Source organism: Manis pentadactyla, chromosome 2 (assembly GCF_030020395.1).
Source record: "Manis pentadactyla isolate mManPen7 chromosome 2, mManPen7.hap1, whole genome shotgun sequence".
Lineage (NCBI taxonomy): Eukaryota > Metazoa > Chordata > Mammalia > Pholidota > Manidae > Manis > Manis pentadactyla.
In genome coordinates, this window is record NC_080020.1 from 65183741 (window position 1) to 65203574 (window position 19834).

Here is a 19834-nt window from a genome sequence, read left to right on the forward strand (position 1 = left end):
TCTCACAAAAATCAGCTATGGCTCATCGTTCATGCACATGACCTCACCTTGCCTGCACTGCAAAGTACTTCAGATTAAAAGCATCTTTGTGTTTTGTCACCAGGAACCTTATGATCTTATCTGAGTATTTGCTTAACCACCCTTAAATGAAATAAAGCACAGCATCTTAGGGAGATACATTTGCCTTGCTTGCAGACACCCTGGGGTCCATCTCCATGTGAACACAGACTGGCTTTTGGTCTGGACAGCCATGAGTCAGGCAAGCAAGAGAAGCTGTTCCCAAGGGCAAGTCAGAGCAGTGTCCTGAGTACTGATAACTAGTTCTACCAACTAAGATAAAACTGTCAAGAGAAACCCGGCAGCCTCTTAGGAAGGACTCATCTTCAAGTTACCTAGGTGCTCAGCAGACACATTTATTCCTGATGTCTCCTCTTTAAAGTAATAGGATGCTCATTACTTTCTGTCCTTCTCCTTTGTTCCTGTTGCTTATTTTTTTTGGAACAATTACTTCACCTATAGCAAAAATCTAGATTTGAACAAAATGCCTTTTTAAGTATATTGTTTACATTTATAAAATGCTATACATCCATTCAAAAAATGTATGGATTCAATGTTATAATTATTTCATATATACTCTACATAATCATGTTAAGAAAGGTAATCCAGAATTAATGGAATTAGCTTACAAAAATCTGTTATCATTCAGTAGCACCAAAGGAGGAAATGTGGTTAGTTTTCATTGCAAACAACCCAAATAAGGCACTAGTTGACTTAAATCACTTACCTTAGTTGACTGTGACTTCACAGATTCTGTTTTTACAGCCTAAATTCAGGAAAAAAGTAAATAAATAATGATAGGCAGGAAAAATAGACATGGTTTACAAAGTTTAACACTGATTTTCTTTAAGGAAGCTCAAAAGAAATGATTTAATGTAATTATAAGCTTTATGACTTAAGTTTGGAATTTTATGTTTGGACTTAAGTTTGGAATGACACTTTGCTTGGAATTTTCACTCTTTAGATACACACTCAAGCATACTTAAGTCTGCTCTTACAATTCAAAAGGCATTTTACATTTTACTTCTGCTATGTGTATCTAAGTTATGTACAGATTTATTACTAAGAACATTGTAGCTAACACGTAAGCAAAATAAAAGAAAAACACTTAATTCTTCAAAGTCACTAACATGGTTGATCTCTTTATCCATGAAATATACACCACAAGTATCAACTGACAGTGTGACATGATGGGATGGTAACAGAATTGAGGGCAGAGAAAAGCAGTGAAATTTATTTTTAGCACCAGAATGTGAATGATGGGTAACTAAGCTTACTGGCGAGTCTGTGATGGGTCAGAGTTACACAGCATTTGTGAACAGCAATTATAAGCATGTGCCAAGCAGCTGAAGTGACCATTAGTAAATAGAAATGTCTCCTAGCACAATGAACCACATCACCTGTTTTTTGTGTCTTTTCTTGTTAGGAGAATGAGGTCCTTCCATCTGTTTACTTACTGGAATAGCCTAATATAAGAGCACAGTCCAAGTGTGATTTTATTTTATCTGACAGTCAAATATGTAACATGTGTAAACAGAGCTAACATGTTTATATAAAGACACGTTTGACTCATTTGTTGCATCTACTCTATCCATACATATAACTTCAAGAAGCTGCAGGTGCTTAAATTCTAAAGTCTCAAACAAATATTTTGGTTTGGACTTACTTTTTTGGTGATAAGAAATCTGTAAGATTTCCATTGATAAAATTAATTTCTAATCCCTTTCCTTCTCTGTATAAATGCTGCTTGAGGAATATTTTTTCCAACTATATTTCTAATGTTTGGTTACAACTGGATGACTACTAACAGGGTATTATCAGAAGTATTCTGAAATTTTGTCAAGATAATCTTACAATTTTGTAAATAGTACACAACAATAAAAATCTTCGGATCTAAAGTTCTAGGACTACTTCTGAGTTGCTGATTGTGACTTGGGATCTGTAGTATTTTACAGAGTTTTACTCAACCACAGGTTACCTGTGTCAAAAAAAACAGTCCCTAAGGTACCAGAAGAAGAAGAGAGAGAAAAAGGGATAAAAAAAAAGTGTCTTTGAGAAGGTTATTGTTGAAAACTTCCCCAATCTGGGGAAGGATAGTCTCTCAGGACATGGAGGTGCACAGATCTCCCAACGCAAGGGACCAAGGAGGACAACACCAAGACATATAATAATTAAAATGGCAAAGACCAAGGATAAGGACAGACTATTAAAAGCAGCCAGAGAGAGAAATAAGAAATTAGTAAATAGAAATGTCTCCTAGCACAATGAACCACATCACCTGTTTTTTGTCAGGCTAACATCAGACTTCTCAGCAGAAACCTTACAGGCCAGAAGGGAGTGGCAAGATATATTTAATGCCATGAAGCAGAAGGGCCTGGAACCAAGATTACTTTACCCGGCAAGATTATCATTTAAATTTGAAGGAGGGATTAAACAATTTCCAGATAAGCAAAAGCTGAGAATATTTACCTCCCACAAACCGTCTCTACAGTGTATTTTGGAAGGACTGCTATAGATGGAAGTGTTCCTAAGGCTAAATAGGTGTCACAAGAGGTAATAAAACCACAGTAAAGAAGGTAGAACAGTTAATTACTAAGCAAATGCAAAATTAAATCAACTACCCCCAAAGTCAGTCAAGGGATAGACAAAGAGTACAGAATATAACACTTAATATATAAAGAATGGAGGAGGAAGAAAAAGGACGAGAAAAAAAAAGAATCTTTAGATTGTGTTTGTAATAGCATACTAACTGAGTTAAATAAGACTCTTAGATAGTAAGGAAGTTATCCTTGAACCTTTGGTAACCATGAATCTAAAGCCTGTAATGGCAATAAGTACATACCTATCGATAATCACCCTAAATGTAAATGGTCTGAATGCACCAATCAAGACACAGAGTCACTGAATGGATAAAAAAACAAGACCCATCTATATGCTGCCTACAAGAGACTTGCTTTAAACCCAAAGGCATTCACAGACTAGAAGTAAAGGGATGGAAAAAGATATTTCATGCAACTAATAGGGAGAAAAAGGAAGGAGTTGCAGTACTTATATCAGACAAAATAGACTTCAAAACAAAGAAAGTAACAAGAGACAAAGAAGGACATTAAATAATGACAAAGGGGTCAATCCAACAAGAAGATATAACCATTATAAATATCTATGTACCCAACACAGGAGCACTGACATATGTTTAACAAATACTAACAGAATTAAAAGGGGAAATAGAATGCAATGCATTCATTCTAGGAGACTTCAACACTCCACTCACTCCAAAGGACAGATTAACCAGACAGAAAATACGTAAGAAGACAGAGACATTGAACAACACATTAGAACAGATGGACCTAACAGACATCTACAGAACTCTACACCCAAAAGCAGCAGGATACACATCTTCTGAAGTGCACATGGAACATTTTCAAGAATATATCATATACTAGGCCACAAAAAGAGCCTCAGTAAATTCAAAAAGATTGAAATTGTACCATCAGCTTCTCAGACCACAAAGGTCTGAAGCTAGAAATAAATTACACAAACAAAATGAAAAATCCCACAAACACATGGAGGCTTAACAATATGCTCCTAAATAACCAATGGATCAATGACCAAATAAAAACAGAGATCAAACAATATATGGAGACAAATGACAACAGTAATTCAACACCGCAAAATCAGTGGAGCGCAGCGAAGGCTATGCTAAGAGGGAAGTATATTGTAATACAGGCCTACCTCAGGAAAGAAGAGCTATCCCATATGAACAGCCTAAATTCACAATTATTGAAACTAGGAAAAGAAGAACAAATGAGGCCCAAAGTCAGTAGAAGGAGGGACAAAATAAAGATAGGAACATAAATAAATAAAATCGAGAAGAATAAAACAACAGAAAGAATCAATGAAAGTAGGAGCTGGTTCTTTGAGAAAATAAACAAAATAGATAAACCCCTAGCCAGATTTATCAAGAAAAAAAGAGACTCTACACACATAAACAGAATCAAAAAGGAGAAAGAAATATTTCTATGGACACCACAGAAATACAAAGCATTATTAGAGAATACTAAGAAAAATTATATGCTAACAAACTGGATAACCTAGAAGAAATGGACAACTTTTTAGAAAAATACAACCTTCAAGGCTGACCCAGAAAGAAACAGAAAATCTGAACAGACCAATTACCAGCAACAAAATTGAATTGGTAATCAAAAAACTACCTAAGAACAAAAATGCTTGACCAGATGGCTTCACTGCTGAATTTTATCAAACATTTAGTGAAGACCTAATATACATCCTCCTTAAAATTTTCCAAAATATAGAAGAGGAAAGACTTCTAAACTCATTCTATGAGGCCAGTATCACTCTAATACCAAAACCAGGCAAAGACACCACACACCCAAAAAATTACAGACCAATATCCCTGATGAACATAGATGCAAAAATACTCAACAAAATATTAGCAAACTGAATTCAAAAATACATCAAAAAGATCATCCATCATGATCAAAATAGGATTTATTCCAGGGATGTAAGGATGGTACGATATTAGAAAATTCATCATCATCATCCACCACATTAACAAAAAGGACAAAAACCACATGATCATCTCCATACATGCCAAAAAAGCATTTGACAAAATTCAACATCCATTCATGATAAAAACTCTCACCAAATGGGTGTAGAGGGCAAGCATCTCAACATAATAAAGGCCATATATGACAAACCTACAGCCAACATCATATTTAACAGTGAGAAGCTGAAAACCTTTCCTTTATGATAGGGAACAAGACAAGGATACCCACTCTCTCCACTTTTATTCAACATAGTTCTGGAGGTCCTCGCCATAGTAATCAGATAAAACAAAGAAATAAATGGCATCCATTGGTAAAGAAGTTAATTGTCACTGTGCAGATGACAGGATACTGTACATAAAAATCTCTAAAGACTCCACTCCAAAACAACCAGATCTCATATCTGAATTCAGCAAAGTTGCACGATACAAAATTAATACACAGAAATCTGTTGTATTCCTATACACAAATGATGAACTAGCCAAAAGAGAAATCAGGAAAACAATTCCATTCATAATTGCACCAAAAAGAATAAAATACCTAGGAATAAGCCTAACCAAGGAAGTGAAAGACCTATACTTCGAAAACTACAAGACACTCATGAGAGAAATTAAAGAAGAGACCAATAAATGGAAACACAATCCGTGTACATGGATAGGAAGAATTAATATTGTCAAAATGGTCACCTGCCTAAAGAATCTACAGATTCAATGCAATCCCTATCAAAATACCAACAACATTCTTCAATGAACTAGAGCAAATAGTTCTAAAATTCATATGGAACCACAAAAGACCCCGAATTGCCAAAACAATCCTGAGAAGGAAGAATAAAGCAGGGGGGATTATGCTCCCCAACTTCAAATTCTACTACAAAGCCACAGTAATCAAGACAATTTGGGACTGGCACAAGAACAGAACAATAGACCAGTGGAACAGACTAAGAGAGCCCTGATATAAACCCAACCATATATGGTCAAGTAATATACAATAAAGGAGCCATGGACATACAATGGGGAAATGGCAAGCCTCTTCAACAGCTGGTGTTGGCAAAACTGGACAGCTACATGCAAGAGAATGAAACTGGATTATTGTCTATCCCCATACACAAAAGTAAACTCAACATGGATCAAAGATCTGAATGTACGTCATGAAACCATAAAACTCTTAGAAGACAACATAGGCAAAAATCTCCTGAATATAAACATGAGGAACTTTTTCCTGAATGCATCTCCTCGAGCAAGGGAAACAAAAGCAAAAATGTACACAGGTGACTACATCAAACTAAAAAGCTTCTGTACAGCAATGGACACCATCAACAGAACAAAAAGGCATCCTACAGTATGGGAGAATATATTTGTAAATGACATATCCTACAAGGGGTTAACATCCAAAATATATAAAGAACTCACATGCCTCAACACCCAAAAAGCAAATAACCTGATTAAAAAATGGGCAGAGAATATGAAGAGACAATTCTCCAAAGAAGAAATTCAGATGACCAACAGACACATGAAAAGATGCTCCACATTGCTAATTATCAGGGAAATAAAAACCACAATGAGATATCACCTCACACCAGTTAGGATGGCCAACATCTTAAAGACTAAGAACAAATGTTGGCGAGGATGTGGAGAAAGGGGAACCTTCCTACACTGCTGGTGGGAATATAAGCTAGTTCACCCATTGTGGAAAGCAATATGCAGGTTCCTCAAAGAACAAAAATTAGAAATACCATTTGACCCAGGAATTTCACTCTTAGGAATTTACCCAAAGAATATAATTTCTCAGATTCAAAAAGACATATGCACCCCTATGTTTATTGCAGCACTATTTACAATAGCCAAGATATGGAAACAACCTAAGTGTCCATCAGTAGATGAATGGATAAAGAAGATGTAGTAAATATACACAATGGAATACTATTCAGCCATAAGAAAGAAACAAATCCTACCATTTGCAACAAAATGGATGGAGCTAGAAGATACTATTCTCAGTGAATAAGCCAGGTGGAGAAAGACAAGTACCAAATGATTTCTCTCATATGTGGAGTATAACAGCAAAGCAAAACTGAAGGACCAAAATAGCAGCAGACTCACAGACTCCAAGGGACTAGCTGTTACCAAATGGGAGGGATAAAGGAGGGAGGGAGAAGGGGATTGAGGAGTATTATGATTGGCACACATGGTGTTGGGGGGAGATAATGGGGAAGACAGAGTAGCACAGAAAAGACAAGTAGTAACTCTGTGGCATCTTACTATACTGATGGACAGTGACTGCAATGGGGTATGGGGGGGACTCGATACTATGGGTGAATGTAGTAACCACATTGTTTTTTTCATGTGAAAGCTTTAAGATATCAATAATATCTTTTTTTTTTTTTTAGTTTGGATTATTTTTATTATTATGGTAAAGTATACATAACATAAAATGGACCATTTTGACCACTGTGAAGTATGCAATTCAGGGGCGTTTGATAGATTCACAATGTTGTGCAACCATCTAGGTCCAGAACTTTTTTTTATGTTTTTATGAGAACTGTTTAAGATTTATTTCAGAGCATTTTACAACTGTTTGGAGGTGTTTTTTTTTTTTTTTGTAGATAATTATTTTTTATTGAAGGGTAGTTGACACACAGTATTACATTAGTTTCAGGTGTACAACACAGTGATATCAATAATATCTTAATTAAAAAAAAGTCCCTTAAGTACACACATGCATTCTTGGTATAGGCAAGATATGAAATAAGAATAAAATTTGATTCAATGATTATGAACTTTTCCAAGTAAGATGAAAAATTAGGCTTAATGCTTCTTGCCATTTCTTTCTCTTTTATCTGTTGGTATCAGCATAAACGCCAATTTTTAATTATATTATCTGAATAAGCTAACACTAAATCCTCTTAATTTACCATGTCTTGTGCTACAGTAATGAAGATATATATGTTCTTTACATGATGGACCCTTTATGCCAACATGCTTACTGTTTTGGGGAGAAAACAAAGTTAATGATCAAAGGAATCTTTTTAAAGAGTTTTAAATTTTGGATCCTTTCAAACTGGAACTTTGTCAACAAGTTTCTGTATATGCTACTATGCTTTTTTTGAGTTTATACAAATGCATTTTTTAAAATGATTAACAAGGAAAATAAGCCAGTTGGTTTTCTAGTGGTTTCAATCTACTAATAGTTTCTAATTCGGATTCTGCCAATCAAGATTTTGAATGGACAAACTCTATAGTACAATTAAGAATGTACACTCATGGACACAAGCAGCTTATAATGAAATGCACATTTTATTCAGTAACTGTTAACAGATTTCTTAAAGTAATTTTTGGTGGTGGTGATGGTGCTGCTGCTGAACTTAATAATGATGACAATAATAACTAATGTGTATTGATCACTTCCTAGTACTGGGGGCTGTTATAAACTTCACATGTGCCAATTTACCTAGTCCTTATAATAATCCCTTGCACATCCCCATTTCATGGATGAGAAACTGAGGCACACAGAAGTTAAATAACTTCCCAAGGATGCCCAGGGTGGAGCTGGGTTGTGTTCTCTACCACTGCACCACACTGCCTCTCCAGGACCAGCCACTCCTGCTGGGTACCTGCTGTGGGCAGGCACTGCCCATATGCTTTTTTCTCTACACAGTCTGGTGAGAGGTACTATTATCATTCTCCAGACTATTCAGATACGGAAACCAATGCAAAGAGTTTTCCAGCATCAGCAAGTGTGGAACCAGGATTCTAAGCCCGGCCACCTGGCTCCAAGGTCCATGCTACATAGCCTCTCGGGGGTCTCGTCCTGGTTAGAAATGGTTTTACCTTCCATCTTAAACACAGTAGTATGACTACCAATTCTAATGTGCCAGGGGCAAGACAGACAGAACCTAGATCTCAATATATCACCCTGCTTCAGAGCTAGACTGGCTTTCATTTGAAAGGAGTAGAACAAGACAAGGATTTGGTACAGGTATTATCTTGAATTAAGAGCTCTTTTCTCTAAGAGCTCAAACTATTTGGAGGAAAAAAGCTCATCATGTACACAAAAATCCCCAAGACGAGGCTAGGACAAATGTTATGAGTCTAACATCAGAAGTACATGAAGATAAGATGATTAATGAGGTGGTGTGATTCAAATCCACCAAGGAGAGAGAACTGAGGCCAAAAGTGGCCCTGAGTCCGCTGCTGGTGACACGTCATCATGCACATCTCAGCTTTTACTTTTGCTCTCTTGTCTCTTTCCTCCAGTTCTGTAGGACTGCCAGGAGTTCTCATGATTAACGCTTGTAATGGAGGAAGAGTTTGCTGACATTTGCTCTAGAAAACAGGGCACACTTGAAATAAGCATTAACCCTCAGGCTGACAGTCAGGGGGAGTGTACTGGAATCAGGCAATGGGTCAGATGAAAACCGAAATAATAATGGGAAAATCCTGTATCTCTGGCTCTCCTTTCTTTAGTTTTCATGGACTCTAAGTTCAGTGAGAATTTGTTTGTGTGGATATTCCTACTATAGTCTAAAGATTATTCTAAGATCAGGTTTTTAAAAAAAGATTAATCTGGTAAAATAAGCAATGACAGCTAGTAGATTAATTATGGATCAGATAATGTATATTTTGAAAAACAAGAAATTACTGTAAATGTAAATACCAAATAAGGACAATTATGGATTAAAAATAAATTTAAAAATTAAAATAGATGCTAAATGACAGTTAAAAGAGCTTAGATTTGGACAGTATGTTTCAAGATATTTGCAATGTCCTTTAAAAACAGTTCATGATAAGGCCATAGGATCCCTCGATAGTACTAAATTATGGTGGCAATACTAAACTACAGCATAGGATCCTAATGGGACAGCAAATAATATAGATGACAGAAAGCAAATTTTGTCGATTTTAAACAAGAGCAACTTAATAATGATGAAGCTGGGGTGACTCTTAAAGGCACTAAGGAATTATAAGGATTAGTTGACAGCATCTTGAAAATGCTTCCTCTTTAATCCTCCACTCCAGAACATTCCCAAGACACAAGCATGAGACATGGTATCTAAGGGACAAGGTTCAAGGCAGCTTCAGCCAACTCTTCAGGACTAGGCTTACTCCATGTTGCAACTCCACTGGAGGATGTTCTTTTATTTTTTTTCTTCTAAAATTCTAAGAAATAATTATTTCAATAAATCCCAAATATAGCTCAACAAAGCATTAGCAAGAAAATAGTGCCCTACATGACTCAAATTTTAGAAACTTCAGAAAGCATATGAAATAACCAATATTTGTGTCACATCTTTCCATGTTCACTAAGTGTAACCTTTCTCCTCCTTACATTTAGTTTTAAATGGCCAAAATAATAAAAAACAGTTTAGGAAGAATTTATATTCTTCTTTAGATCCAGATAAATGTACTTAGAGAGATTATCTTACAATTAAAAAAAACTCAGTTAAGTCTAGGACCAAAACACCTCTGGGTGACTACCCTGCCTTAGATATTCCAAAACAAGGTAGATGGTATCTGAGGTAACTATTCAAAGGAAAGCTGAGTCTCCAAAGACCCTCATAAACTAGGAAGAAAACACTTATTTCTGTAACTTAAGCTTTTAGGTCACATAACTCATCTGTTAACAATTAGTCTACATTTGTTTTGCTTTACAATATAATCAACTTAAAGTCATTCATCCAAGTTGACCTGTGAAGACATCATACCTTGGCTTCTGTGGGATTCATACCGGAAGACTTGCTGGTTGAAGCAGAGGCAGCTGACACCTAGAAAGGAAATAAACAGAAAGTCTGATTTTACTTAGCCTACAACTGACTTCATCCTTCATCTCCTCTTAACCATACTTGCTCTTAACTCTTTACTGTGGTTTTACCTCATCTAGAGTACCACTCCCGCAAAGGCCCAAAAGGTAGTGTCACCCATGGGTAAAAGCCTTTATAACCAGATCAAATAGGTTCAGATTTTGGATGTGCTACTTAACAATCTTGGACATGTTACTTAAATTTTCTGATCTTGTTTCTCCTTTCTCAGTTTTCCTTTAGTAGATGACAACTATCTTGTAAATTTGTTACTGCCTGCTATGTAAGTGCTCAGTAAATATTATACTTATTTATGTTATTTTCAGGAAGAACATGGACTTTTAGACTTGACAGACTTTTGTTCAAATGTCAGCTCTGCTAATTTTGTGATTGTGAGCATTAGTTTCCCAGGTATATAAAATGGGAGCAATAATATCTATTTTGCAGGGTTGTAAGTATTTGAAATAATAAAATATCCAACACATTGTAGATGCTTATAAAATTACTAGTACATCATCCCTAAGATATTATACAGGACAGAAGGACCAGGATGTTACTCCAGGAAACAGACTCAGGTAGATGAGAACTGTCCTGCCAGTGCCATGTAAAGAGGAGAGGGCGAGAGCAGGGCTGCAAAGGGAATGCTGTTGTATTGTCCGTCTCATCTAGGCTCCTCCTTGGAGGGCAAGAGGTGTTGAGTGGTGACTCAAGTATTAAGGAACACTTTCCTCAGGATACAAGGGGGGGATGGAATCAGCCCCTGCATCTAATCACTCAGGCAGCTGGATGTGCACACGGACACTTGCATGGGATGGAGCATTACTTTGGTACTTAGCTTACATTACCCTGGCTAATAAGTACATAATTACTACCTTTGCCAATTCCAACCCAGGCTCACTTAAAGCTCCTTAACATTCGCGTTCATTAGGTTTTAGAGCCCAGGGATTCCATCTGGCATGAGTTGCCTTCTTAAGTAACTGGCTCTCAGTAAACAGCTGCTGCCCAGCCAACACATACCAGGAGCCCTGTCTCTGATGCCAGGCCCTGAGCCACTTCAGAGGCATCAGGAGGAGCCCATCCCAGCCATCGCCCTGCTCCCCGACCCCTGCCACTATCACTCTAGGTGACTGTATGAACCCACTGTTACCCAGGGTCGTGAACCAAATCACCTGCCCCACAAACCTTACTTAATGTAGAACATGTTGCTGCTTTAGTAAATGACCACAGTATATACAGACAAAAGCCCAAAGCATTAGTATATTTATTTTTCAAACATAATCACATGAACTTAACTATTCCTGAGCACCCTAAGGCACCCCCCCACCCCAACACACACCCCTCCCTGGTCACTGCAGCAGGCATGAAATGGACTCTCTCAAGTTCTCTTTCGGATAAAGAGCTGGAAGATGAACCAAAGTAGACTTTCCCCCCAAATAAATGGGAAAATATATGAATATTCATTTCCCTTTGAGAATTTCAATTTGTAGGGATTAACATACCCATACAATTTTGTCTTTCCACAATTAGAACTGGTTGTACAATTTCCACTTGAACACACCAATTCCACTTTGCCACATCCCACCCGGCAACAATTTCCCCTCAGCCGCGGAAAATCATCAAAGACCAAATACTCTACATGAAAGTGCTTTTTAAGCTGCAAATCTTCAGGTGAACAGTTTTCTTTTCTAAACATCCAATTTTATTAAAGCATTCTTGAAATCACATAGCCTTGGGGGTTCCAATCTGCCTCCCTACTTTTAAAGTAATAGCTGGATGTGATCCTCAAGTGCTAGAAAGATGACTTTCAAAGGCTCACCTAGAACAGTAAATACACAGAGTAACTACAAATAAGTGTGGAGCAGGTTACTGTAGGAATTTAGCTGGAGGCCTTGGCCCAACCTGTTCCCAGCACAGATTCCCCGTGAACATTTGATACCATCACTAAGGCACTAAACATTCTGAAACTGAAATAGGAAAGTGACTCATGGGGTCTGGAAACAATCCCCCACCCATTGTGAACACATTCATCTCCAGCTAACTGTAGTTTGTTCAATTTCTATTCTATTTATAAAGCCAGGACCTTTTATTATTTGTTATCTCTGGTGAGGGACTGAATAGACTTCCCTTTTAAATCTTCTATATGGTTTGAATTCTAATCATGGGTATGAATTAACTGATAATTTAAATTTTTGAAGTTAATCCATACATCTTTGAAGAGCTTTATAGATAAACTTTTAATATATATGTTTTAAGCAGATGAGGAAACTGGTATCTCACAGAAGCTAAGTGACCTGTCAAATTTACACAGTTCATGAGCTCCACAAGTATTTATCCAGATGGTAGTTTGTGCCAGATATTGTTAGGTGACAGGAACACAGTGGTGACACTGATAGTCACATCCCTCCCCTTGCAAAAGTTAGTCTAGTTGGGGATGACATTAATAGAATAACCACTTCAATAATTACTTGTGTAAGTGCTATAAAAGGATATCACCAGCCCCTATGAACACAGAATTAGCAACCAGAGCCAGTTCAGGGGACAGTCTGGAAGGTGACACTGCAGAAGTGACAGTTAATGTGGTGATTAAAGAAGGAGGAGACATTTCCCAGGCAAACACCTGGGAGGATCCTGCCTGCTGGGTGCACTGGGGCTGGGACCTCGGCCACATGATTTCTAAACCAGTGATTCTCGGCCATAGGAACTACCTCAGATGCTCCTGTTAGCATTAAGGAGTAGCCAGTTTCAAAGCACATCAGATACCAAAATACCTCTATGGGATTAGGGTTGTATATCACACTAAGGTGCAGCAATAGCAATACTCTCCCTCCCAAATGGCCCATGCAGATCTCTTAACATCCGGAGTATTATTAGTCACTTACAAACTTAAATTAAGGCATAAATCAGAGTAACAAAGAGCAGAGAAAAAGTACCTCATCATAATCATTCTCTACCCACCCACACATTCAACAATTGCTATTTAAAAAGCAATAAGGGGACTGAGGATACATAAAGAAGATGGCCCCATCACAGCCTCAGAGGAGTTTGGAGTCCAGTGTGAAAAAGAGATGTCAGGCAGGGTTACCTTACAATTCAAGTGTTCTAACAGAGGTATGAAGAGAATCCCTTTGACAAATGTTTGAGTTCTCAGTCAATTAATTTCACGCCCACCTCAAACAGTCTTGCTGAATTGTCAAGCTGCATTAAAATAAGCCAGTACTGATAATAAAAGAGTCACTGCAGTCTAGGAAAAACTGTATTTAATCCTGCACTTAATCAGTATAGCATCTTATTTTCTGACATGATTTGACAAAATCTCTAAGTTTGTTTGCTTGTTACAGTTATAAATTTGGAAGTTTACTGCACTAAACAATTAGAGATATGAGGGGAAGATGGTACATAAGCTTTTAAGACCCTTGAGACAGAGAAACAGCTTTCATTTCTCACATATCTTTTGCAAAGGTCTCCTAGACTCCAGCCACTGAGCTCTCTTATGCATTCTGGCCAGATTAGTCTTCCCATATGTCACTCTCACACAGTTTCCACCTAAGGCAGAACCACAACCTGTTGTCCACTGTATCACGCAGAAACCCTTTCTCCTACCTTTAAAAACTGCTGGGCTCCAATCCCACCCCATCTCCCACCACGGAGCAGCTGCTCCACGCAGCCAGCCCGTCCCTGGCTCACAGCACACCTCCCTCATTTATCCCTTTATATTTTCACACAATTGCCTTTCCCCAGGTTGGGATGCTTCTCTTCTCCAAGCACCCAAATCCTACCCGCCCTTCCTTTCAGGTGTGTCTAACTAGCTCACAGCCCCTGCATTATAAGAGCTGCACTCAGTCCCTACCCGGCTTCCCCCTCCTCCAGTCCCCAGCTCACCTGTTCACAGTGCCACATCTGGCCACATGATCACACACAGTGCCATCAATGGTCTTGGCCACTAGATGGGGCCCCTTTAAAAAGCTGTCTGTTGGGTACACTAACGTGACTCCTGCTGGTGTCTATGCAGGGCTTCTCTTTGTTTTTGCAGAATATCTAGTGAGGCTGCCTGAGAAGAGAAGCCAGACCCAGGACCCACCTCAACTGTCTTATGATGTTGGATGTGAGTGGAGAGGGTTTGAGTTCACCCACAGGCCCTGGTGAGTGGGCCAGGGTGGGAGTTAGGGGCTCCCTTAAAGGGGGCCAGGGCCTAGAGGGCTTACTCATGGATAAAATGAAAGTTCCTGTAGGCAAGATTCTCACCTGGCCCTGGTCGGCTAGCTGACTACACACCTGTGGGCAATATGTTGCTATTGACTCTATATAAAGAGCTCTGCCCGGTAGGGTCTGCACAAACAGTGGCATGGCTGCAAAGCTGCAGGAGAGCAGAGATGAGGCTGGATTGGTGGCAGTGCCTAAGACAGAGGCCCAGAGAGGATGGCTGTGAGGGCCGAGAGGCCCAGAGGCAGAGACCAGCTTGCTGCGTGCAGACTCCCTCTGAGTGGACAAGATTTTAGTGATTGACCTGCCACTGTGGGAATAAAGTTGGGTGTAACACTTTCACCCTAAGAACGTTCTACTGTCATTTCTTTGGTGACAGTGAATCCATAGGGAACTCGCCTGGGGTTGAAACCCACTGGCAAGCCACTCATCCACTCTGCCACCATTACATCTGTCCTATGAAAATCTCATTCTCTCGGCTCCTTACTTCTCTACTCTAGAGTACCGTCACTTCATTTGCTGGGGGCTCCCAGAGACTCCCAGCTTCCTGGGAATCCTGGGCACCTCCCCTCGGGTCGCAGGGGCTCTCCTGGATCTCTCCCCTTGTCCCCAGATGGCTGGTTCAGAGCACACACAGTGGGCCAGCCGACGAGTCAGCTCTGGGCCCAGACCTGGCTTCCCGGGTTGGCGTTCCCACGTCCCTCAGCCTGGAGTGCCGCTCACCGCTCACCCGCCCATCCACCTTTGTTGAGGGTCACTAAGAATGCAGCCTCCTTTTCCACCTGACAATCCTGCAGCACCTTCACTCAGATTGCTGACCGTCCTGCCCTCTCCCACAGGCCGCTGTGATGAGGAGGAGCCGCAGGTTCTCCCCCCAGGCCCCCTCCCTTTCCTTCCACAAGCCTGTTCCACTTGCTCCCTTCTTCTGTGTTCTTTAATCTTCAGTAACAAGCCCTCTGCTTTCTCCATTACTGCTCCCTAAGAAAGTTGATTTCTGCCATGACAAGCTATATTTATTAAGTGACCTGTTCACCATACCTTTTCAGTAGCTTTACTTTATCACCAAGCCACATTATTTTACCTTAAAGTGAGGAAACTGAGAAAGACAGATGCATGCTCAACTCCCTTCTACTGCAAGTATTAATATACAGTCATTAACCCCCTGGAGCCTCCATTCCCTTCTAAAATGGGAGTAAGATCACCTGCCTCTGGAGTTGCTGTAAGGCCAAACAGCATAATGTAGGGAACTCATCAGGCCCTGATCACTTAGGTTCAGACCCAGTGCTGGCTCCAGACCTCATCACCATCCCATCCTCTTCATCTCTATTGTCACCCCCACTCCCAGTATCTCCCACACCTGGATTCCATCAGGACCCTTCTAGTACTTTCCATGCTTTGTTTTCTCCTGTTCCATCCCAACCCCAATCTCGAGTACCCAATTCTCAGTCTACAGCTGCCTAATTTATCCAAAATAGATGTGTACCTTGTTCCCACTCTGATGAAATAAATTTTCAATATGCTAGATAAGGTACAGTGTCTTTTACCTAAACTTTCAACTCTCCATTATTGGCCTAACTACTTACTCCACTATTTCTCTCACAATGGCCCATACCAGCTCTCTCCTTCAGCCAGGAAGCTGTCCTTCTCATCTCGTAACATCTCACCAGGCAGCATAACTCACTGGTTTAAGAGTGTGAGAAGGGACCCTGGACTTGTCTGTCTGGTGGAATTCCAGCTGACAAGAGATTCATGTGCAACCTCGAGCAAGCTACTTAACCTCTCTGTGCCTGAGTCCTCTGCTATAAAATGGGAATAGTAATAATTGCCACCTCATTAAGGTTGTTTAAAAAATAAAAGTTAATGTACATGAACCAATTATAACATTGCTTGGCAAGTTATAAGTGGTGGGCAAATGCTAGTGAGCTTTATCACCATGATGCTCCCTCCTACCTCTGAGCCTTGTGTCTCACTGTTCCCACTATGTAGGAAGTCCTTTTCCTGCTCAGGCCCCAGTATCCCCACCCTTGAAGATTTAGCTTAAGAGACAACATCTGGATCAGCTTAGGTCATTGCCTTCTCAACTCTTACACTTGTTTGCACTTCTCACTTGAACATTTAATCCTATTGCTGTGTTGGAGGGTTACTGAGCTCTTTTTTAAGTGCACGTCATGTCTTCTCGGTGAAGCTATAAACTGATCGAAAGGCAGGGACAACTTCTATTCCCCACAATGCCTACCACAGTGCTGAGTAGGCACAGTGCTGAGGAGCAGAGAAGAGAGAAAAAAATCACTGCTGAGTCAAATCTTTGTTTCCATTTTCTAGTTGTCAAAGTTTCATTTAAACAAAGAATGAAATATAGTTTTAATAGCTTATTTTTTTTAAGCAAGAATCAAGAACATAATAAATAAGACTGAAGCTCTAGCTGGCTCCTCAATGGCCACAATACCAGTGTCAAAGCTAAAGTGAACCTGCCGAGTTTCCAAATGCGAATACCATGTACCACGCAGGGTTTTTATGAGTGTCTGATTAGATACCAAACTTTAGGATAATTTGAGCAAAACACAAAACATATAAAAAATTTTCTAAATTATGAAAATATGACAAATCAATAACTGCTTTTTAACTTTTAAAAGTAGTTCTGCTAGATGCACAACAGAAGAACAGTTCACTTCTGAACCACAGTAAGATTCTTATTTTATAACATATATCAAATAATGAAGAAAGGAAATCATGGTTTTGTTTTTAAGAAGTTCTTTCCTCACAGGATCTTTAAGACAGACCTGAACTTGAACTCCAAGCAGGAAGGAGCTGTGCACAAACCAGAGCCTGGCACACAGCAGTAGTTTAACAAGTATTTGTTAAACAAATGTATGAATTTGTGATATTATTATCTGATAGCTCAAAAGCAACAGTATATGAGTTTTATTCAATCACCAGAAATTTTGTTCAAAGCCCAAGTCAGAAAACTGCCTAAGAAAACACAGTGTAAACATCTAATCATCACATCATCACTGCCATCACCCTGAGAGTTGTACCACGCGCGCGCGCACACACACACGTCCCTGAGCAGCTTCCTGCACAACACCTGGAAGAAACAATAGGCAGCTGCAGAGGGGCTTCCTAAGGAAAGCACTGACGTTCTTCATAAACATCATCTATGGATCCGGTAAGTATACAAGTTTATATATTTTTTTTCTGTGATGATGGATTATTTATTCACTTCAGGAAATGTTCAAATGTTTGTCTATTATAATCCACGCTGTCCCATGACACACATTTTTGGAATGCCCTTAATTATTTAGCATAATAATACTGTTTTTAAAGGGACCTGCAAAGTAGTCACTTAACCAAGGACAGCGATTAATCATAACAAAAAAAAACATGATTCTGATGAGAGACAAACAATGGCTCAGTTATGAAGTCGAGCCATCTCTTTCAGGGAGAACATGGCTTTGTGCCAGCAGATGTACTTAGGGCACCAACTTACACCTCATCACGTACTTAATATGAGATAAAGTAAACTGTGATAGGATTGTTAAGTAAAATATGTTACAAAAGATCAGAAGAGGGAGACTATTTCTGAGATGTGTGTTTGGAAAATGGTTAGGAAAGGCTTCCCAGAAGAGATGGGAACCATTAGACTCTTGCATGTTCCAGGATCTGTGAGAGATGCTTGACACAGCTGAGCTTAATGTATCTTCATAAAACGCTAGAAGGTAACAATTATTATCTGCATTATGTAAATGAGAAAACGGACACTTAGAGGAGTTCGGTAACTTCCCTGAGATCTCTCAGTTATGAAGTATGGAGCCTGAGCACAGATTTGATAATAATGTCCATGAACTTTTTACTATAAACTGACTCCCCCTACTTTGAAAAATTAAAACAAAGTATTTGGATTTTCAAAAAAATGAGACAGAGGCTGGGGTGGGGAAGTCATTCCAGGGGAGCAAAACAGCCTGAGAAAGACTTAGAGGTAGGAAAGTACCAGAGATACTCAGTCTGGAGCATAGCCGGCCAGATGGAGTAGACTGCAAAATGAGGCGACTGGAACACTATCTGGGGGAAACACAGGATGAGTCTATCTCAGCCGAGTATGCTGTACATTCATGAAATATATTAAAAGGGACACACAGATATAAGATTAAAAATAACTTAAGTTCTTCTTGCTCTGGGAAGTGAATAGTACATGAAGCTTTGGCCTCTGATACAACATGTGAGGAGAACTCAAAATAAACATCCAAAAGTTGCCTGGCAACTGGGACAATAGCCACAGCTGATCTGTGAACTGAATCCAAGCCAAACAGACTGTAGAATTTTGGGCCACACCCTGTGAGTGTGAGATTATGAGCTCTGACATTGGATAGAATGCAATTCTATGCAAGTGCATAGAAAAAAATCCACAAAAGGCATGAAGTTGAATTTCTGGGACTATAAGGCAACTGCTTTCGCAATTTTCATTGCTTTGCAAACTCGTTTTCCAGTTTTCTTTTCTCTTTCTGGGTTGATAATTATTTTGTGGGCAAAAGGAAAAGAGCAAGTCAGATTGCTTAGTTTAGTCATCAAAGAGTCGAAAAGCAGCTTTTTTTCCTGAAGTTGTTTTTGTGCCTCTAGCATTCCCAGTTGCTTTCTTATTGCATGAAATAATTCCAATTTTGCCTGACTTTGCCCAAGATAAAGCAAAATAGAGAAGTCAGATCTGGGAAACACAGCCTATTTTCATCTTCCTGTCCTCCTCTAGAAAAGGTTTGTCTGGCCAGGATTTATTTAAGCCTATGAGTCAAGCAATTTCAGCACAAAAGAAGCAATACAGTGAACGAGGCAGACTGACCACCCTTGACAAGCTGTGTGGCCTTGAGTCTTACCCTGCCTGGAACAGTTCCCTCATCTGTAAGCTGTCAGACTTGAGAATTCTGTAGTTCTGCAACTTCAACACTATATACTATAACTACGTGAAGATTATTAAATAATGTATTCAATGAGCCATGTTCAAATGGGAAACAGGGATAGAGCCTCAGGAGTCCCACAGATCTGAGGTCTAATTCTAGCTGTGTCACTTCAGGCAAGCGGCTTAACATTTCCACACTTGAGTTTTTAACTTGTTAAATGGGTATAAAAACAGTGAGGATTAAATGACAGCATGTTTATAAAGCATGTGGCTCAGTGCCAGCACATAGTAAATCAATAAACATCAGTGATTTTTATTATTTTATGAACACGA

General features: G+C 39.2%; 1 protein-coding gene across 18 annotated transcripts in view; it reads right to left on the reverse strand.

Moving 5' to 3' along the window:
* The window catches only part of CAST (calpastatin), a 128621-nt gene that overhangs the window by 60164 nt on the left and 48623 nt on the right, over positions 1-19834 (reverse strand). For 12 of the 18 annotated variants that reach the window (XM_057493141.1, XM_057493152.1, XM_057493176.1 and 9 more), the window contains 3 exons: positions 10321-10380; positions 1458-1523; positions 785-823 (listed from right to left, as the gene is read on the reverse strand). In XM_057493141.1, coding sequence (XP_057349124.1) covers positions 785-823; positions 1458-1523; positions 10321-10380 — 165 coding nt within the window. The remainder of the gene's footprint in view (positions 1-784; positions 824-1457; positions 1524-10320; positions 10381-19834) is intronic. The other 6 variants (XM_057493197.1, XM_057493184.1, XM_057493159.1 and 3 more) reach the window with 1 other exon arrangement.